Source organism: Strigops habroptila, chromosome 4 (genome assembly GCF_004027225.2).
Source record: "Strigops habroptila isolate Jane chromosome 4, bStrHab1.2.pri, whole genome shotgun sequence".
NCBI lineage: Eukaryota > Metazoa > Chordata > Aves > Psittaciformes > Psittacidae > Strigops > Strigops habroptila.
The window spans coordinates 35938552-35959905 of NC_046358.1; the positions used below are offsets into that span (position 1 = coordinate 35938552).

The following is a 21354-nucleotide window of genomic DNA, read 5'->3' on the forward strand; positions in this document are numbered from 1 at the left end:
GCCCTGGTACTCTGTGGCCCCCAACTTTCCCCTCTGCCCCCACTCCTCTCTCCCTGGAGCTCCAGCTGTTGCATGCTGCAGCCAGGCGCTTGCATGGAGGCTGCCAGTGTCACACACTCTGGGAGCATCCCCAAGTAAGCACCAGGGAAGGAGGTTGCTGCCCTTCTGTGAATGCCTCTGCTTCCCAGGATCCAAGTTGGAAATTGCCTGAAGATGCCTCCTGGTGGCTCTGCCATTTCTGCACAGGGAGCAGGTCTTAGGCAAGTCACTCAGAGTACACACTTTAAGAAGGGATGCCTGTCCGTCCTTCCTTTTATCCTTCTCCCTTGGATGGAAAAGTGAGCCCCACGAAGTTGCTTCTTGCTGTTGGTGGAGCTGGCAGGCTGTCATCCCACTGGCTGGCTCAGTGCTGGAAGCGTGGGGAGCTGATATGGGGTTGGTGGAAGGAGTGTGTGGCGTAAAGCACTTCTGGAGGCGGCGGCGGGGACGTCAGGATGGAGCAGAGCGGTTCGTGGGAGCTCAGCATCGAGGCAAAGTGCTTCATCTCCTCCGTCAGCTGCTTGATCTCCCGGCGCAGCGCAGCGTTCTGCCTCTCCAAGTCTTCGCTCTCCTGAAAAGACAGAGCCACAGGGGCTTCCTCATCACGGGAGCTGCAGGGCTGAGCTGGGGGGTGCAGCCCCGCGCCTCTGCCCCGCAGAGTTTCCAGAGTGACACGTTTCCGGTAAACCCGGCACGGAGCCGCGCCTGGGCAAACCCCCCTCCCCCGGGCAGCCGGGCCGCGCGCGATGCTGGCGGCCCAGCCACGCTCCCCGGGCCCGGCTTACGAGAAGTGACTGCGGCGTGCTCCCGCCCAGGCTTTCTCGCTCCCTCGCACGCAGCGGCCGCTTCCCGGGCCGCGCGGTCGGGGGGAGGGCGCGCTGAATAACCGCCGTCTTTAACCAGAAAACCACCTGCCACGGGAAACCTGTCATTGCCCTGGAAAGAAAAGACTCACTGCTTCCTGCTAGCAGCCGGGGAAACCGGCGGCGCAATGGGGAGGAAGGGGAGATGCTCGAGTCAGAAGAAAAGAGAAACTGAGGCCTCAGAAGAACTGAATTAATACTGTTGTTAATGAGAATAACAACAAAGGGGTTAATAATGGTGCTCAGCCTCGTCCCAGTGATCCCAAGAGTACTGAAGCTTTTGCTGTCTCTACTGCTGCCGAAGTGCAGTCAGCTCCATCCAGCCTAGAGCTTCCCTGGCTGCAACCCACCATGGAGCCAGCAGCCTGGGCAGGACCGGAGGAGGGAGAGAAGACATGGCAGCAGGCTCTACAAACTCAGCCGAGACAGCTAAAGCGGGACTCAGCACTCCGAGACCCTGGAAAGCTGCACCACCACCTCGGGAAAGAAAACCTGCCACCCCTCTGCTGCCACACTGACTTCTGACAGTGCCCGTGCTCTGCACACAGGTTGAATGAAACACTCAGCAGTTACAGCGGCTGTCACAGGAGGAGCTCACACAGCAAAGGAGCACCTCTGATGTGGCTAGATGCTTTGGAAACCATGACTGCTGTTGAACTCGGGAGCTGATGGGAATCACCCAGGGGCTGGGAGCTCCAGCATCCCGTGACTCATTCCTCTCAAAACACAAGCTACAGAGCCCTGGGGCAGACAGAGCTGCTGGTTCCTTTCATCCCACCAGAGCTGAAGCCGAGCCATGCTTTTGTGGGCAGAACCACATCAGAGAGGCAAAGTCTTTCATGCAGAGCTGACCGAAAGGAAAGAGCACTTAGGGAATGAACCCAAGAACAGCAGGGGGTCACTGTCCACCAGGAATTGGAAAAACATTAGCAAAAATTCAATCCATCCTCTACTTGCCTCCTTGCATTTCTCTAGCTGCCTGCCAGGATCCTCTCTGAACCAAACTGGGCTTAGCCCCTCTGCTGCCATCCCCAAGGCATGGCAAGGACTGTGTGCTATCAATGCTAGCTGAGCAGCAGTAATCTCGTAAGCCAGTGGTTTGTCATCTGCTCTAAGAGCAGCCCAATTCTTCTTGTTGCACAGCTAGGCAGGTTTTTCCTGGGGAAGGATCAGAGTCCATATCCACTTCTAGGATTACCTTGGGGAGAGCACTGACTCCCAGGAAGGGATGTCTCTACAACCCTTTCAGGCACAGTCATTCAGACTGTCATTGCCGACAGATGTAATGCAATCAGCTCATAGACATGTCAGCTCTAGAAGGATCATCAGCTACTGAGAAAAGAATGAAGTCTCTGTCTTAAACCCAGCTCCAACTATGGACTGAGGGCGCTAAATAAGGAGGAAGGTTCAGGACCAGCTTCTCATGAATTCTTCCCAAAAATGGCGATATGGGGGAATATGAAGACCACTAAGTCAAAAAGATGTTTTTTTGAACTTGAGGCCAACTACTGCTTTTCAAAGGGCAGCTGAGCCCAGCACAGGGATAAAGATGGTCTCTGCCCGCTGCAGTTGTGTGTTCTCCATCCTGCCCCGCCAATGGCCCAAAACACATGGGACTGCACTTGCCAAAGTGCAAAATGCAAAGGAACCCAGCCCCTGTGCTCCAACACTAACTAGACACTCCCGGCCCAAACACACACAGCCAGAAGTAACCATCCCTCCTGAAAAGCAGATTCTTCATTCTTCATAATTCTTCATACTAGGAAGAGCCACATGAGTGCCCATGGTACCACAGGAGGAGAGTGGGGCAGCAGGGCAAAACCAGCAAAGAAAACCATGCTAAACAACAAGAAAAGCCTTCAGGAATGCTACCATGGAGAAATATAAAAATACTGGAAGATTGTTAGTATTTATCTATGCTGGCAGCCTCTCAGGGAACAGACCAGAGGACATGTCCCATTCAGTTCCATATTGCAGTACCAACCATACCAATGAACACAAATCTCGGAGAAGCATCCTTGTACACTGCTGCCTTGCTGGCTAAGTGATGGCATGCAAAAACCTGTGGAGAACCAGTCTGGGTGAGTCTGTGCTTTCAAAGAGTGAGTCAATCAGAAGAGGTTAGGAAAGGAAATCTGTTATGCCAGACTGAGAGATGAAGGTGGATTCAAAACTAGCTGCAAAACTAAATGCTTTAATGGTAGTCATCCTGGGCTGTGTGCTCTCGCTGTGAGCGCTGACTCCTACATCCTGCCCCAACTGACCATCCCTACTCCAACTCCCCAGGGGAAATGCATGCTGTCCCCCATGTGAGCCCCCAGCACTGGGGACAGGGAAGGGTGGGAGTGCTCACCAAGTGCAGCGTGTCTGCTTTCTGGGTCTGCCTCAGGCGGCTCTTCTGGGCAGCAATGCGATTCTTCTCCCTCCTTTGGACTTTCCTCATGTCATCAGAAGAGTCCTAGGAAAACAAGGCATGGAAATGACTGGGGCATCCCCTCCCTTGCCATGCTCCTGCAGGTGGGAAGGGGACACAGCAGATAACATCACTGAAGCACAGGACATGGGTTACACACCCTTAGCACCAGGATAAAGCCATACCCCAGGGATGCACGATGCTTTTTACATCCCCATTGCCAGGAGCGGCAAGTCTGGCACCCCAGTAAGCTGGGAAATGATCACTCTCTTCACCAAGACTCAGGCCTGGGATATGCCTTGAAGGACAAGAGTAGGAACTTCTCCCCAGAACACTCTGAATTCCTTGTACAGAAAACCTTTCCCTTTCCTGTCTCTCTGTGGGGATATGTCACTGCAGACATTCCACCTCCTTCACTAAGCCATCTTTTCAGAGATTAAGCCTGTGTTTTCCTCCTTTCCTCCCATTAGGTCACTCCTCCTCCCCATCATTCTCCTCCTTCAGGCTTTATTTGTTGTAGACCCTTACAGTGCAATGTGGCCTCTGCTTTGTTTACCTAGACAGACTCAGAGCTTTTGGTTTTCCACAGATCTCATTTGCTCCAGCTCTCTGATCTCTGCACTTGCTCTTTTCTGGAGTCCCTTGGTAGCAATGCCTGCAATGCTGACTGCAACATTCCCAAGACCCTTGGGTAGGAGAGAGCACAGGTCTCCAGGCTCCAGATCACGAGCTTCGTGCAGTAGCTGTTCTCTGCTGAGATCTGGTCCTGCTGCAGCCTTCTGACAGTTGAAACTGTCACACAGACTCTTTCACCTTCTATTTTCATATTGCACTGCCTCTTTTGTGGACTCTTTAACATTCATACCACCACTTCTCCACAGGACTACAAGACTCAGCCACAATAGTTATCTACCCAGCCCATCAGTCTGTCCACATCCTCTCCCCCCTTCACCCCGCCCAGGATCTTTTCTTTTCTTTGAACTGAACCGTTTTATCCTTGCCTTCAATACCCTACAAATGCCTCAGATACAGCAGCTCCCACATCCTGCACCAAGTCCAGTCCCTATCCTTTGGCAACCCCTGTGCTTTATCCCCTTCTCTACCAGGATGCCTCTCCATCCCTGGTTGGAAGCCCAAAATCATCTGCCCTGATTGTCCCCAAGATTTCTGAGCAAAGTCTCAGGTACTTGCTTGTTTGTAGCCCTAGAGAAATGAGAGATGACAGATATAATAAAGTTTAGACAGAAAAGGCAGTGGAAATATCTCAGACTTGTGTCAGTATCTGCCAGCAGACAACCTACCATTAAGGTACTTATTACAACAAACCAAAATCCCTCTGTCAAGCATTACTGAGGTGAAAAACCTCTAAGGTTGAACAGAAAAGAGAGCAGACCCAAAGCGGCAAGCCTTTTCCGGGTCCCGAGTGCTGTCCACAGCAGCAGGAAGCTGGCAGGCCGCTCCTGAGCCATCCCGTCCATGGTGAGAAGGTGCCCACTCAGGCTCCTCACCAAAGCACTGACTCTCACACGGATGCTTCATGCCTGCTGCCTGCCCAGCATGTACCGCAGGGCTCACTACGCCCCAGGGGTCCTGGCCCCGCAGTTGCCCCTGGCATAGCCCCAGGTAACCAGGCCTCCTCTCTCCACCAATACCCAGTTTGGTGGCTGAGGCTTCTGCCAGGGCTCCCGGCTCAGCCCGCATCCCTCTCCCCACAGCCGTTCCTAGAAAGCCCCACCACAATGTGCTATGAAAATGCTAATGGTGGGTGCCACCCTTTCTCCTGCTCACCCCTGGCCCGCCGGGAAAGACTCTCCATTTAGGGAATGCTGGCGAAGGGTCCCCACTTTACCTGCTTGCTCGGAGGGGGAGACTGGCTGAAGCTGCTGGAGTCACTGCTGTCGGAGCTGTGGGGCATGGCTCTCGTCTCTGGCTCCCAGGGCCTCTTCAGCTTCCTTTGTGCCCTTGGGGTGCCTGCCTTCTGTCTCGTTTCCCTTCCCTCTCCCCTGCCCAAGATGGCCCTTGGCTTCCCAGCTCTTGCCTGTCCCAGAGGCACACTGTCCTCCTGCCCCGTGCTCTGCTACTTTCTCTACCTCTACTTTCTGATCCTCTGCACCTTCCCTTTAGGTCTCAGCCTCCTGTGGTTTCCCAGAACCTCGGGGATGTAAGCTGAAAGTCACGTGGCCGGAAACTTTAAGGCGAAGAAGAAAAGTTACAGAAGAAAAAGAAAAAAAAAAAAAAAAAAAAGAAAAAAAGAAAAAGCACATCTGGGAAAAATGAGCTTCAAAATAGCCTGAAAAAACCCCGAAAAACACCCTCGGGCAGTTGAAAAACAGTGAGATGGGTTTTCTCCGAGACAAACAGCAGAGATGGAAAGGAAGAAAAGCCCCAGCTCTGGCTGTGAAACCTGGACCCTCAAAGGAGGGCAGCGCGGAGGTGTTGCCGGGAGCCCCAGAAATTCCAGGGGCACCATGTGCCTTGCCAGCCCTGCGTGGGCAGGAGGTCATTCCATCCCCAGGCAGCCTCCACATCCCAGCCCAGCCGGGGAAACTCCTGGGTAACCTCCCACCTCCCCACAACCCATGTCCCTGACACGGGTCCCAGGGACGGACAGGAACCCTCAGCAGGTGGCTGTGCGGATGGCTCGCATGTGTACGATGGAGCACCAGTCCCACTAAGAAGAAAGGCTCAGAATCATAGAACATTTGGATTGGTTTTGGTAGGACTGGTATTTTCTGTGGCAAAGCTCTTTAGTGCTTTAAAACATTCATTAGTACCTCACCATTGGCCTGTAAGGGGAGTATCAACCCTGGTACACAAAGTACTGTAAACATAATCATCTATGGACCCAGAAGCTAAACCTGAGACCTAATTCTCACTCCACATCGTGGTATGAGCTTAGCTACACCCCAGGGGATGCAAGACTGTCATGCTCCCCTACATCCCCCTCTCAGCACAGCTGACAATATACAGCATAGGATAGAAGTATGGGGAGTATGGGGAGACAGGAGCATTACGGCATGTTGGAGGTCTTTTCCATGCTATTCTTCTGCTGGCACCCAGCTTGGGTGTGGCCCATGAAGATGGCAGCAAAAAGCAGCTGCTTTACAATGTTTTGTTTCTCCCCTGGTCAGTGCTGTGTGGGACTATTCCATCCTTAGTAGGAGCCTCAGCAGTCTGAAGACATGCACTCAGTCCCTGAGACAGCAGTGCTTTAGGAGGTCCCTCAAGTTACGCCATGCTAGCAGCTCTGGATGTGACAGTGCAGGAGCCGGGAGTGTCAAAGCAGAAGCCATTTCCATTCTGATCTGCTCACGGCACCACAGCCAACGGGGTGAACTAGGGCTACATGACAACAGGCTCTCCACCCACAGGCAGGAGCACATGCCTTTGGAGCCGCTAAGTTCTCGCATGCGCCATGGGGAGAACATACAGAAACAGGCATGAACCCATCCACAGTAACTCACTCCTGTGGAAAGCAGCAATTCCCAGTTGCTGATTTTAATTGCATATTGATGTTTTGGTCGAGTTTCTTCTGCCTCAGGCAGGAGCAGCAGGGCATCAGCACTTGAGATGCAGTTGTCATCAGGGCAAAAGTGTTAGTAGCTTTCAGTTTGCAGCCTTATTGCAGCCTTATAGCAGCACAGAAAGCACATGCTCAGAGCACAGTGCATACTTGCATTGCTGGCATTTCTTCCCAACTCTGACACTCATGGAGTCAACATGGGCAAAAGCAAGAACTGTGTGGGGCTGTCTATGGGCTGGGCAGCTCAGGGAAGTCACCTGTCCTAGGTCCAGAAACAAAACTGCTCCATTTTGGAGCATTTCCCTTATTAGAAACATCCCATACCACTGGATTATCCATTTCACAGCCTTGAGTGTGTATTTTTCTCCTGATGTGCTGCAGGGAAACGCGAAGATCTTCCACACTTTCAAATGTGGCTGCAAGTGTTTGCTTGCTTAGCATGAGCCATCCTGAGGCACCCCGTTGCCTGGCCACACAGCCCCATGCAGCAGGCAGGACTCTCCTGGCGTGGCCACCTCCAGGAAGGGAGCAGCCAAAGGGAGGGCGTTGAGTTCAGGCCTCCCACAAGGCACCGGCACAGCTATTGAAGCATCCATTTGCTCGCTGCATCACCACACTTCCTCTGAACTCTGCAACCCTGAACAGCACTTCCTTTCCAGGAAGCATGCCACTAGATTCCCGCTCTCCCGAGGAAACCCACGCCCCTCTTCCGGCAAGCGGGGCTCAGAGACTGCCTAGCCCACTCTGCTCCACAGGCTGCTGTTGCTCAGGGCAGGACAGAGGGAGCTCTTTCCTAAGGGAAAAATATCCTTGTTCTATTAGTGCGCAAATGAGCTGAATTCCTTCCTTTTGTATCTAGTGAGGCTGGTGGCTGAAGGGAGAGGATCGGGAAGGCAATGTGTGCATTGCCAGGAGGCAGTGCAGGGAAGCTGGGTGTCCTGATAGGAGCTGGGTGGTCAGTGCAAAACTGGCCAGAAGGCAGCTATGGCAAAGGCTGTTGTTTTATCCACAGGAGAAAACAGAGCTGGGCTTTTATCAGCAGCTGATGGAGAAATCTCAGGAGAGAGATACATCGAGGGAGAGGGTTTAGGACACTTGGTCTTGCTGAGCAGGAGCAAGAGAACATCCTTCTTCCCTCCTTGCCCAAACACACCCCTTGCCATCAAGCTGACTACAATGCTAATGAATTCCTGTCACTATGACCAGTGAATACGTGTGCTGTGAATGAGACAGGGTCTCCTGGTGGAAAGGTGAGCAGAGCCTTTGCAGTGCTCCCCAGGGCTGAGTAGAACCATGTACCATTCCTCTGGAGTGGAATCTCCCAACTCAGAGCAGCAGAAACCACCAGTCTGGCTTCACCAGCATCTTCTCACAGCTTTCCAGGTGCTGCCCTGGGCACCTGCTGCAGGCACAACATGGAGAGCCAATATCCTGCTGCCCCTCCCCAGGCTGGCCCTCTCCCCTGCTATCAGAGGGAGCCTCAGGAGACAGCTGTGCTTGATTTCAGCAACTAAATTTACACCATGAATAACATCCCCTGGCTTGATCTCTGGGATCATTTTGGTTTCTTGATCTTAATCACAGTAGCTGTGAAATCACTTTCAGTGGCACTGGATGAACTCGTAAGTGTTAGGTTACTGCCATACCAGCAGCTTGATGGAGCAGGGATATTTCCAGAGGTTTTTCCACTGGATGGTGGCACCATCCAGCTCTTTCTTTGTCCCTTCTGAATAACAGCAGGTACTGCTGAAGGGAGTCCTGTTCATCCTGGACAGAGTGGCTGCAGGGACTCCGGAGGCTGGGCTTAGCATGATCTCAACTGCCAAAGAAATGGTTTGAAAGCAGCAAGATGCAGTTCAGCAAGAACAAATGCAAATGTAAAGCAAAGCAAGATGTAGGTAGATGAACTGGGGAATAACCAACTGGGCAGCAGAATGGCAGGGAAAAATCTGGGGGTTGCAGAGCACCATAAACCAAAGCGTCACCAGCAATGCGGAGGTGTCGCAAAGGGGCCGGGTATTGGCCTGGGGTGCTGGGTGCAGGGCAGAGAAGATGACTGTCTTGTGCTGCCTGTGCAGGGCCAGGACCCATTCGGAGTCCCAGGTCCAGAAGTGGAAAAAGTCCAAAAGAAAACAATACAAAGGATAAATACACAGAAACCTTGTGCTAAGAGAAAGGAGTGAAGATAGGTCCATTTAGCCTAGAAAAGAGAAGTCTTGGGGGTGGGAAGTGGGTGGGGAGAAAGGAGCAGTCTTTGATATGTTGTAATGGAAAGAGTGGCCAGCTGTTTTCTGTGCAGCCAGCACAAGGTAAGAAGAACCAAGCTTCAACTGCAGCAGAAAAGGTTCAGGTCTGAGGTTCAAAGCAAGACAAGATTAGGAAGACCTTGGGATGGGCAGTTTGACAAAGTTATTCATATAAAGTAGCTGGGAACAAACCTCTATCAGGAATGGTCCAGGTTGAATCCTGCCTCTGTAGGATGGATTAGGGTTATGTTTCCAGCATTTAAATGGGGAGGAAAAGAAAAAACAAAAAGCTACTAAGATAGGCTGCTCACAGCCCAGAGAGCATAAGACATTTCTCAGCCTTAACTGCAGTGAGTTCTTTTGCCTCCAAAACCCAGAAAGGTCCCTATGTCCCAACTGTGCAAATAGCTTCCTCAGCACAGGTCATCACTAGAGTTTCCTTGTTTACAAGGAGCCTGCTGCTCCAGCCGTCTCACCTGCTGCAGGCTTATGGCAGCAACATTCAAAACTGCGTCCTCACCCCATCCATGTCACCCATCTTGTTTGCATGATCACCTTGTGCATAGTGCTATTTAAAAGTCGAACCTAGAGCAGCTACCAACTTCAGCCTCCTGTAAACCACCACGATTGCTTCTGCTTCACATGTAGTACTTCATGCAAATTATTTCTTACAATATTTGGACAATTGAAACAATTTGCTTCTCATTCTTCATATGAGTTTGAAGAGTTCTTTGTGGAATTCAGTGCTGATAAGAGATGTTAAGTGAATGGTGGTGTTAAATAAATTCCTTGCTCTCTACCAGAGAAGCTTCTGCCATGTCCTGCTCTGTCAGCAGGTGTTGGTCCTGTCTGTGACATGGGCAGCTTCCCCAGATGGCAGCATGGCTTGTCTCCATCACTATTTCATCTCTGCTATTTCACCTCTGCTGAGCTGAGTGAGCCTGAGAGCAAGTTTGTAGCAGGAGAGCTCAAGAGTAGTCCCACCAAATTCATCCCACCTAGCAAAGAGCAAACACCTATCACACAAACACTTTCAGTCCTTACTGGGCACAACCTGCCAATATACAGGAAAAAGATACTTTACACACAAATATCTGGCAAACGATAAGGGCTCTAATTCAAACACACTACATTTACACCTTCATGACACATAACATGCTGTGCTCTATAACTGCATGACCCACAAAGGTTTCTTCCCTGGAATAGTTGTGTTACCTTCATCACTGTCCTGTGGTCAGAACCTGCTCTGACATCCTGCTTCTCTACTCCTTAACAGGCTTTCTAGTGCTCATCAGTTCATCACTGAGTCCTTCGGGGCTATTAATAAAGCTGTTTTCTCAGCCACCTTTTCAGGTGTGTGTGGGTGGAGTTATCCCTATTTAACAGTTGCAAAACAAGAGACAAAGAGAGATTCAGGTCACAAGTACTCATTCACTTTGGGCACAGTTTGAACTAATTAGGATCTAATTTTTCAGTGTTTTTTGCTCTATATAGCACTTTAACCAAAGCCTGGCTGTTGATGTCTGTGATTGTGGCTGCAAACTTTAGGCACTTCTGTAAATCAGCTCCTGCAAATGAGGAAGATGGGGCTGCTCCTGTGAAAGTTCTTGTTTATGCGGCTCACCAACTCACAGAGTAACTTCGAGGCAGGGGCAGACACAGACCCAGCTCTCTAGGGAGGCACCAAGTGTCTACCCAGGAGACCCTACTTTCTGCAGTCCCTTGCTTCACTGACTGGATAAGTTTCCCAGCCCTGCTTAGAGAGGAGGCAGCCTCACTGGCCAGCTCATCATTCCCTCTGGCTGAGGTCCAACCTGGGTGCCGAAGAGGTAGCAATCCAGGGCAAAATGCAGGAGGTGATTGTATGCACAAGATGGCTGAAGCCAGGTTGCCCAGGCAAACCCATTTCTGGCAATTTCTTTTTGAACGTTATTGGTAACACTTTTTACCTCTATGTTTCAAAAGAAGGAAACTATAGAAAGGAACTGCCAAATGTGCTAGCTTTCCAGATACAGACACAGAGCTCCTGGTAGCTGGGGTCTGTCTGACCCTGATGGAGGGGGAGAGCAAGCCTGGCCAGGGTTGGCAGGAGGTTGGCAATGTCTGACTTCTAATGTGGGAGTTTCAGTCTTAAGACACAGATAATTAGTTCACCCCAGGCTATTGAAAAGGTGAACCACTGTCTCCTTCTCCTGTTCTGTACATATCAATTGGTTGGGTAGTTAATTGCACAAATCTAACCTTTTCCTGGCAAAGATTTAGCAGCTCATGAGCAAGTACTCAGATGCGCATCTACGTGACTCTCCAGATCAGATCCCAAATCCTAGTAGAGTAGATACATTTAAGGCCAAAATTGCTCTCACTGCTGTCTTCACAGGCCCTGTCTAGCTTCTGGGATCTGGTCAGAAATGGACCAGACCACCCAGCCACAATGGATATGTACACACTTGGGGTGCCAAAAAGGCTTAGCCACCAGATGCTTCCCCAGGGCTTCTTTGCTTCCGCTGCCCAGGCTGCGCCCACCGGCTGAACTATCCAAGCGCATGGACGGGGCGTGCGGAGGGTGCAGATGTTGTCTGACGGTTTGACTCATCTGGGTGGCAGTCTCGTTCGGTGATGGTGGGGAAGGCCCTAAGAGGAAGGGCAGTGACCCGTTTAACCAGAAGGGCTGATCCACTCAGGGGCAGACTTACCGGTACTGGTAAGGGACCATAGCCCAGCTTCCTTTGTGCTGCCTAGCATGTGCATTCCAGGCTACACAAGAGCAGGAGAGACACGTGGCTGTCCAACCTTGCCGCTATGGCAGCAGGACTCAACCTTGGGCCTCTGCTAGTGCAGCAAATCCAACCACAGCAACCAGGCAGCAGAAAATTGTGCTCCCAGGGGATGACTGCAGCCTCACAGGGCATTTGATGTTCACTGGGCATTGGCTGCAGCCATGACCCATGGCATGGGGGTGGAGGGTGAATGCATTACTTGTCTCTTAAATTAATACATGACTCTTGAATGTATTACATGGCTACTCCATGACTCCATTCAGAGGAAAATGTTCTTCAATACCACCCATCACCATAAGATATGTTCAAGCCTCCTGAGGATTGAGTACAGCTTATTTAGGGCATGTTCTTGCAGCTAGACTCTGAGACACCCATCTCAGCAGAAGATTAAGTGTGAACAGCACTCATGTTAGTACTGTACTCCCACCCCAATTGGATCTGCTTCAGTTTTGGCTTAAGAAGGGTGTGTAGACTGGTTCTCCCTCCCCATCTGGTGGGAACAAGTGCTTCCCAGGCCCTTTGGCTCACACAGCGTGGTTGGAGGAGGTGTTCAGCACAAGTAGCTGCGCTGATGGGTGCACGTGCAGTGAGCTTGCTCGTACAAGCAGTGCTGGAGCACAGTGTGTCGGAGGCGGCATGGGGGAGGACAGGCAGCGTGGAGCAGAGCAGAAGCGACACTTGGTGCCCGTGTGAGTGGCACTGGTTGGCAGCACCACACTGGCAGTTATCAAAACACACACACAAGTGCGTACAGCCCCGTCTGCCCGGGCGCTGCACTGGCACACGCTGGCACAGCCGCCGGCTGGCACGCACAGTGCTCGCCTGCTGCCAGCAATCCGGGGCAGGGCTGGTCCCACAGCGGGGTGCCAGGGGAGGCGGTGGCAGAGCTGAGCCCCTGCCCCACACCTGGCCTGTCCCCCGGCGTCCCCAGCCAGCCAGCTCAGGGCTTCTCATGCCTTCTTGAGAGAAACGCGAGGAGGGATGCAGATGGTTCACCGCGTGGACACAAGGGAGGACCTGCTTCATGCTGTCTGTTTCATAAGCTAAGGGGGCTTATGAACCCCCACAAGTTTCCCAGGGGGCTCAGAGCAGCAGATGGAGGGAGGGAGAAGCGGCAGTTTCAAATGACTATTAATCATGTGCTTTCCACTCTCACCTTTCTGTGCCCTGGCATAGAGGTGACATGACAGAGGTGCTCCCTAACCAGCCTCCCAGAGCCTGGCTGCTTTCCCTGCGGCCTTGACAGTGGCTGCCAGCACCAGTGCCCAGACACAGCTGACCTGTGGGCTTTCAGTAGTACGTCATCCCCAATGGTACTTTAGAGGTGCAATGAGGGAGAGATGCAGCACCCTAAGCTGTGCGAGCAGAGCTGCTGCAAGGCCCTGGCTTGAACAGCCGGTCCTCCTGCTGCCACTAACTGCAACATCGGCTTCAAAGAAGGGACAGGAAAAAGACAGAAATTCCTTCCCGCTCTCCTTTACCTGACCCCAAAGTAGGTGCCCAAGAACCATGCTGTCTTCTATCTTTTTTAAGCCAAACTTTTTGAGTTCTGGGTATCCTCGTTTTTCATACCAATACCTGATCCCTTGTGAGCCCTCTGAAACCACTGGCCAGCAAGGCCTCTTGTCCACCTGCACAAACCAGTTTGCTGGCTCTGTGAGGAGTGTGTCAATTTACCAGTTTGAAATGAGTTGTCTTTCCATTTCTTTGAACATCTTGTGAGGGGGTGAGCAGACAAACAGACTTATCTCGAAGCCAGGCATTGCTCTGCACATCTCTATCACGCGGCTTTTCACTAGTTTCCGCTCTAAACTAGTGGGACTTTTAGTCTCTGCATAGGGAAATTTTCCTGCAACCCTAATTTAGGTCAGCACACATCTTTGGATGTCTCCTGTTTTCACAGCAGGGCAACCAGAAGCCAACACAGTACCCCAGGAAAGCTGCTTCACAGCCATCTACAATGGCATTACGATTATAAAGGATGATGTGCTTTTCTTCCTCCTGTTCCTCATGCAGCATCTCCTTTTCCCACTGCTGCACAGTGAGCGGGACCCACCAGGTAGCTCTACCCTGAATTTGGAGCACAGCCTTCAACCCATTGGCACTCTCATCTAAACCAGCTCAGTGCCAGCTGGCACTTAGGCATGCTCCAGAGCATGGCTGGGAGAAATGCTGCTACACCAGTGCACAAACCCAGCCACCGAGCAGCCCCAGCCCTTACAGCCCCGGCGGATGGCTGCTGTCAGGTGAAGAGATGTGCCCCAAAGCCCTGCCTGAACGAGGTTCCATGTCACACCCAGGGCGGCCTGGCAGGGCACAATGGCAGCCTGCATTGCTCCTGAAGCTTGTGTACATGAGACAGCAACCTACAGGCAGCGGAGCGGGTGCCTCAGCCACATTCAAGTCAAGTCTGCACCTCTCCCTCGCAGGCACGGTGAACACTTTGCGCCTGCACCCAGGGGCAGTTTGTTTGAACCAGTGGCTTTGCTTGTGCCAGCCTATTACACTGACAGCATCAGTGCCATCATCCTGCCTGGTCACACAGCAGTGCTAGCAGGCACCAGCCTATCTTAGCCACTCAGCCATCATCTGCTGGCTGGAGCTGGTGAATGAATCAGGTCACTTTGCTTACAAGGAAGGTCTGCACAGAAGAAAAGGGATGCTTCATTCAGCAAACACCTACATAATGCAGCAGTAGCACCCACGGAGTTTGCCTCTGTTACAGAAGCCAGTAGCCCATGTACTGCAAGGCACTTGCTGATACCCACGTTAGCTCTTGCTGTCTGGTCACCAGGCATTCAGAGCCACCTTGCAATGAGTTGTCAATAGCCATTTTATCCTCAAACAGAAACTATGTGTTAGGTTCCCTAAAGGCTCCACTGGATTTGGGAGCCTGCGGCTGTGTGGCAAAGCCTTGCTGCCCACTTCCTCCTGATGACCCCTGGGCATTTCAGCACAAGCAGGTGTCCAGCAAATCCAGCCAGCCTGGATGATGCTGCTGGAATTGGGGCAGTGGCAAAGCAGGGGCAGGAACTGCAGTGTCAGGAGTCAGGACTTCCCCTGATGGTGCCACAGATGACAACGCAGCAAGTTCATTCTGCAGAAACTAGATAACATCAGCACAAGGTGGTGGTTACTGGCAAACGATCCTGTTCCTGAAGCTTCATCTGAGACGTGACAGGCTGCAGTGAAACCTCCCTGCCACACAGACCCAAACTCTGCATTTGCTGAGGCCCATGCAGGCTTCTGGAAGTAGCTTCTTGCTGGTATTTCCTAGGAACTCCAGCTCACACTGGTGGGAGCCAGGGCTGGAAAAGCCCATCAGCTGGCTAACACAGGGCCTTTTTGTCTAGCAGAGTCCCTTGAGCTGGACAGGGATGTGGAGCTGTCAGTCCTACCCCCAGTGGTCCATCTACTGCCTCGAGTGACAGGGGCTAACCTTTCCCCAGACCCCATGGCAGCCCGCTCACACTCTGTGCTGGACACGGGACTGGAGAAAGGAAGGCCATTTCTTTACTGATGGGGAACTGAGAGCCTGTCTGCGCAGAAACATGCAGAATGGCTAAGCTATATTAAAATTGGAAGTGACTGAAGTGCAATAAGCCCCTTGGCAGATGCTCTTACTCAGAATTAAAGTGGTCTTGGTACAACTGGGTTCAGTGTCTGTGTGTCCCTGGGCAGGCTGTGCTCACAAAGAGCTTATCACTACAGGCAGTCAATAGCTGCTGCCTGCGCTGCTAAATGCATCTGCTGAGCTGGAGTCCACTTGAGCCGGTCACTCCACGTGAAAAAGCCACTTTAATGCAGCATCAGGGCATCTGGTAGAGGGTTTTATACCACCACAGTAGCCCACCGCTTTAGCTAACTTGGGTTAACTTCTAGCACACCTTGACAGATAAACCCAAAGGTCCAGTGACATTAAGCTTTCTCATCCCACAAACACAACACTGCACCTGCAGCCAGGCTCTTACGCAAACTTGGCCCCAGGCAATGTCTGGGCTGCAGAGTCTGGTTTTGGGCTGGCTGAGCTGCTCCGTGCCTCCCTGCCAGCCCCAGCCCCAGCTCCACCTTTCCTCCTCCCTCTCCCCATGTGTGCAGTGAGGAGATGAAAAGTGCCTTCACTGGGCAGGAGACCCAGCTGTGAGCAGGCAGAGCCCCCGAGGCTTCTGTGGGTGCCAAGGGTGGGGGAAGCATCGGCTGTGCCCAGAATGAAAACCCAGGCGCAGTGGGGGAGGCAGTCCAAGCCAGCAACAGCTCCCGGGCCCCTGCGCCGGGGGGTTCAGCCACAGAGAAAGGCCAACCCAGCCATGCTGTCACTGGTGCCAGCCCTTCCCAGTGGCCCTGCCCAGTGAGAGCCAGGGAGACTCCCCAGCTGCCCAGCAGGGCTTTTTCCTTGGACAGAAAGGGCTGGTGGGAGATCCGCTGCCAGCGAGCTCCCTGCTGGCAGGGCTGATGTCATCTCTGACAGTACCCACCCTGCTGCACCCACCAGCCGCACAGTGTTGGGAGGCTCATTCTCTTGACCCTGGACCTGCTCTTGACCCACCTGGCTCTGCCCTCTGGGGCAGTTTCCTGAGCCCAGCAGGAGCATGGTGACTCCAGAGGGGCAGGGAATGCTCCCTGTGCCTGCCTTCCACCAGCTTGCCCCCCCACTCCAATTGCTGGCAACCAGTGATCACAAATAAGAAAAAGTGCACAGAGGCTGAGATTTCCAGGCTCAGGGAAGCAGTAGCTGGTTTTTCTCTTTCCTCTGCAATCATCCTTGCAGCATAGCAGTTTTCCCCGGCTCCGGTCCTGCTGCCCAGCCATGGGCCAGTGCCACTCAGTGCAGTCTGGCACGCATGGTAATCAAAGAAGTTTCCGTGTCTCTTGGTAAATATCAAGGCTGGGGATTTTTGGGGCTTGTTTTCCATTAAGTGGAGTAGAAGAACCAGTAAAGACAAAGATAAATGATTACCTGCTGCCCTTGGCTCAAAATGAAACAAGAGAGGCAGGTCACTGTCAAAGGTTAGTTAATACTGCTTACCACAGTGTCACAGAGTCCCTTCAGCCCCTGCTGAGAAGGGCAAACACAAAGTGAGAACAATACTATGAAAAGGTGCAGAGTAATGGCCTCCAAGCATCCTTTGCCCATGATGGGCCACAGGCCAGGGGGGCTGGATGCCCTTGCACCCAGGGCAGCACACACAGGGGACATGGAGCAGTGGGTGGGAGGAAGGTGAGGAGGAAAGGAAGGAAGCCACAACTAAGCTTTGGGGAGCACAGTGGGCTGCTCGACCACTCCGGGATGAGCTGGTTGCAGGAGAGAGGGGTGAGGAGGAGCTGGCAAGACTGGGGACCCTTGTGGGGAAGCTGGGTTCCTGCTGCCCATGGGCCATACCACTTGCCGGGGGTCTGGTGGGAAGAAGGGAGTCAGGCATGGAGCATGGAGCACTCACACCAACCTACAGTAGCTGGACCCTCAGCCCATCACCCCGGGACTGCCTCAGACCTGGTGTTTTGGGGCAAAGTGGCACCTAACTTTCCCTGGGGAAGAAGAGGTGAGAGTGGCTTTGCAGAGGACACAGGGTAATATGGGAAGGATATTGGGGAGCTGGGATAAGCATCTAAGCAATGGAAATGTGATGGGGCTCATCTGCCTGGGCTTCAGGAAAAATGTGGTATCATGCCCTGGGGAAAGCTCCTGCCTGAACTGATGAGTGTGGGAAGGATCTTGAATGTGGATCTCACAAAACAGGAGATGGGCATGTGCTGGAGGGGGCTGATGGCACCCTGAGAGTTATGGCTGGTGGTCCTGGTTGTCAAGCGACTTCAGGTACCCTGCAGGCAGAGGGGTCTGCAGGTGAAATGGCTGGGAAATGGCTCACATCTCTGACAAGAACCATCTGACATCATGGGGCAGCACCACAAGCCATAGAATGGTTTGGGTTGGAAGGAACCTTAAAGATCATCTAGTTCTACCTCCCTGCCATGGGAGGGACACCTTCCACTAGACCAGGTTGCTCAAAGCCCTGTCCAACCTGGCCTTGGACACTGCCAGGGCCCCTTTAGGCAATGGAAGCTGCTCTAAGGTCTCCCTGGAGCCTTCTCTTCTCCAGGCTGAACAAACCCGGCTCTCTCAGCCTGTCTTCACAGGAGAGGCGCTCCAGCCTGCTGAGCATCTTCGTGGCCTCCTCTGGGCCTTTTCCAACAGCTCTGTAGTGCCAGTGCTGGGCCCCGGAGCCGGGGCAGCAGTCTGGACTCGCCGGCAGAGGCGGCCGGTGCCCGGGAAGGGGAAGGGCCAGGGCGGCCGCTCAGCGCCGAGGGGCACCCACCAGCTCCAGCCGCCACGGCCCAGCTGCATTCCCGCCGGCAGGCGGCGCCCCGGCCCGGCCCCGCCGCTCCCGCGGCCGCGCAGCTCCCCCTGCCGGCGGGATGGGCTGCCGCTGCCGCCGCCCGCAGAGGGTCCACAGGCCAGTGGAGAGGCGGGTGCGCACATCGGGAACAGGGGTTCGGCCTGACGGCTGGCTGCAACGGGGCACGTGGGGCTGGCAGCAGCCTCACATCCATCAGGCGATCAGCTCCAGCGCCACCGGCACCAAGCTGAAGTCTGTGATACCATCAGCTCTGCTGTGGTCGTGGCCCTCAGTACACCCTACAGGACATGCGAGTGTGGGATGGCCAAGAGGTGGCTGGATGACCTTTGAGAGGTGCCATAGAATCAGCTAGGTTGGAAAAGACCTTTAAGATCATCAAGTCCAACCTTTACCCCAGAACTGCCAAGACCACCACTAAACCATGGCATTAAGGGCCTCATCTACACAGTTGTTGAACATTTCCAGGGACGGTGATTCCACCACTTCCCTGGGCAGCTGTTCCAATGCCCAACAACTCTTTTGGTGAAGAAATTTTTCCCAATATCAAACCTAAACCTCCCCTGGCACAGCTTGAGGCCATTGCCTCTTGTCCTATCACTTGTTACTTGGGAGAAGACCAGCCACCCCCTGGCTCCATCCTTCTTTCAGGTAGTTGTAGAGAGCGATAAGGTCCCCCCTGAGCCTTCTTTTCTCCAGACTAAACACCCCCAGTTCCCTCAGCTGTTCCTCATCAGACTTGTGCTCTAGGCCCTTCACCGGTTTATTGCCCTTTTCTGGACCTGCTCCATCACCTCCATGTCTGTCTTGTAGTGAGGGGGCCCAGAACTGAACACAGGATTCAAGGTGCAGCATCACCCGTGCCAAGTACAGGGGGATGATCACTGCCCCGCCCCTGCTGGCCACTGTTGCTGATGTAGGCCAGGATGCTGTTGGCCTTCTCCCCTTGTGGCTTTGTGTCCCTTGCGTTGTCCTAGCAAGCATGCATTACCAGTGGAAGGAGACCCAGGTGGATGGATATGGCCACAGATACAACCATTGCTCTTTCAGTTTGGGAGCACCCTTCTGGCATGCAGCAACATGGGCTGTGCCTGGCACATGCCCACTGCTCCTGTCCATGCCCAGGCGATGCCACTGTAATGCAGCAGCCTGAAAGGTGTCCAGGGGTCACATGGCAATATTTGTACCTCTGCTAAGGGCGGTTGGAGAGGACACATGGTACCAGAGTCAGGAACATCAAATAGCCTGTCTCCTACAGGTACCAGGAGGAGTTTTCAGCCCAGGGCTGTGCCGAGATAGAGCCTTTTCCATTCAACACTCACAGGCTGTGGCTTATGGGGCAGAGGCTTTAACTGCTTTAAACCCTCTACTTTAACTCCATTGGGCCATAAACTAACCAAGGCCCTTGAAAAAAAACGTCCCAAACTGAGTGGCAAACCTCTTGGTGCTGGCTGGAATGCAGCAGGAGGCCGTTTGGAGGATATACAGGAGACTGGGCAAAAACCTATGTGGGCACTGCTGGGGCTCGGATACCTCCTGCCTAAGCCTTGTCTGGAGTACCTGAGCATTAAGCTGATGTAGATCCATCACTCTTCTGCTGCTACTTTGCTAGCTGCTCCTGGCATGCTTGGTTTCAAAGGGCACCTTATATTTCTCTTGCAAGCCAGCTGTTTTCACAGCAGGAAGTTTTACTGCAGTGTGGCCGTTTGCCAGAGAAGGGCCATTGCCTGCACCCGCAAGCACAACCAGCGCTGCTGGAAGGTGTGTGGCAGGCAGGTGAGAGTCCCCCCACGTGGAGATGAGCGCACAGGCTCCCCAAGTGAGCAAAAACCGCGAGATGTCTGTTGCTGGCTCCTCTGATACACCATGCGGAGCTCCCGCTGACCACCCAAGAGAAAACCGATACTTGCAGGAGTCCGGGAATTCATTACCACGTACATTCTGCACAGGGAAATAAAGTCCTGAAGAGAGGAGCAGGCGCAGCAAGTGCTTTGTCTCCTTCCAGCAGAGCTTGGTGAGAGGCATTGTGTTCCTCTGAATATGATGACTGGCTCCAGGCAGCAGCTGAGAAATGGGTCTGAGCCACCACTGCAGTGTCTGGGCAGAAGGAAGCACACAGGGACAGCTGCCCAGCAGGCAGTGGAAGCCAGGCCAGACACTGCCTTTCTCCACCAGCATTGCTTCAGGTCCTGCCCTTGTACATCCCTCCAAGCACCTCAGCCAACAAGTCCTCCCAGGGCAAAAAGTTTGTCTGTAACAGATCCAATGTGCTTCACACTAAATAAGGCCACTGGCAGCATTTTAGGAGATCCCAATACCAGAAGTTATGGAAAGGGAGGGAAAATCCAGGAAGAAAGTATGAAACAGGGAAAGGACTAATGTCAGATATCCTTGAAGGTTAATGGTTGGAAAAGGAGAGTGAAACATGCACTAGAGAAGCAGTCGCGCTCAGGGAAGGCCTCTTCCCATGCTGTTTAGGTCACGTTTAGGTCAAGCTCATCTTCTCCCCACCACTGCTTCAGTGCTCCTGGCTGGAGTGTGCATCTGTACCAGATGCTGAAAGCTTCTTTGACTTGCAATTTGCATCCAGGTAGCCTCATCCACACTAGTAATGGGTAGAACACACTGGGAAAAGACCGGGTGCACCACTGCTCCTCTGAGACAACCCTCTCTTGTGCCCACATGTTGAGATAGGGTCTGCTCAGTCCAGATCAAGGTACCTTCTCACTGCCTCCATATCTAAGAGCCAGGAACACAGCAATAGCGTCAGGGCTTGGTTATTCATAAGGGGATGCTAACTCTTTCAGTCCTAGCATTTGAAGCACACTTGGCTGATTATCTTCTCAACCTCCACACCCCTGTGCTTGGCACTGGCTGAAGCCCAGAGCAAGCTTTAGGAGCTTTCCCAGCACATGAGTTAGGGGCAAGGCTCAGACCCAGCAGAGACCCAAACGAACTGTTCTCCACCTCCTTCCATGAAGGGATCACCACCACAAGGACATTGTGACAGCTCCCCCATCTTTTTTTCATCCCTGAAAGGAGTTCAAGCTGCTGCATTCAGGCCTGAAACAAGGAGGACCAGGTAAGGATGAGATGGTGTCCCTGTTTCACACCTCTGCCTTTGCAGCTGGCAAGCCATG

General features: G+C 52.9%; 1 protein-coding gene across 3 annotated transcripts; it reads right to left on the minus strand.

Annotated features, from left to right (window-relative positions):
- Window positions 1-256: 256 nt before the first annotated feature.
- On the minus strand, window positions 257-21151 carry BATF (basic leucine zipper ATF-like transcription factor). Of its 3 annotated transcripts, none has more exons than XM_030482448.1 (3): window positions 19775-21151; window positions 3256-3360; window positions 257-610 (listed from the first exon to the last, which is right to left on the minus strand). In XM_030482448.1, the coding sequence occupies exons 1-3, from the start codon at window positions 19799-19801 to the stop codon at window positions 404-406; spliced, it is 339 nt and encodes a 112-aa protein (XP_030338308.1). In that variant the 5' UTR covers window positions 19802-21151; the 3' UTR covers window positions 257-403. The 3 variants fall into 3 exon arrangements, with proteins under 3 accessions (XP_030338308.1, XP_030338306.1, XP_030338307.1); XM_030482446.1 differs by lacking the exon at window positions 19775-21151 and adding an exon at window positions 5165-5455; XM_030482447.1 differs by lacking the exons at window positions 3256-3360; window positions 19775-21151 and adding an exon at window positions 825-1366.
- Window positions 21152-21354: the final 203 nt, after the last annotated feature.

Bases quoted from the DNA above. Each gene is read 5' to 3' on its own strand.
- BATF (XM_030482446.1), bottom strand. From the start codon at position 5,230: ATGCCCCACAGCTCCGACAGCAGTGACTCCAGCAGCTTCAGCCAGTCT. The intron at 3,361-5,164 runs GTAAAGTGGGGA...TTGTTTTCCTAG, and splicing joins CTCCCCCTCCGAGCAAGCAG to GACTCTTCTGATGACATGAG. The intron at 611-3,255 runs GTGAGCACTCCC...CTGTCTTTTCAG, and splicing joins AAGCAGACACGCTGCACTTG to GAGAGCGAAGACTTGGAGAG.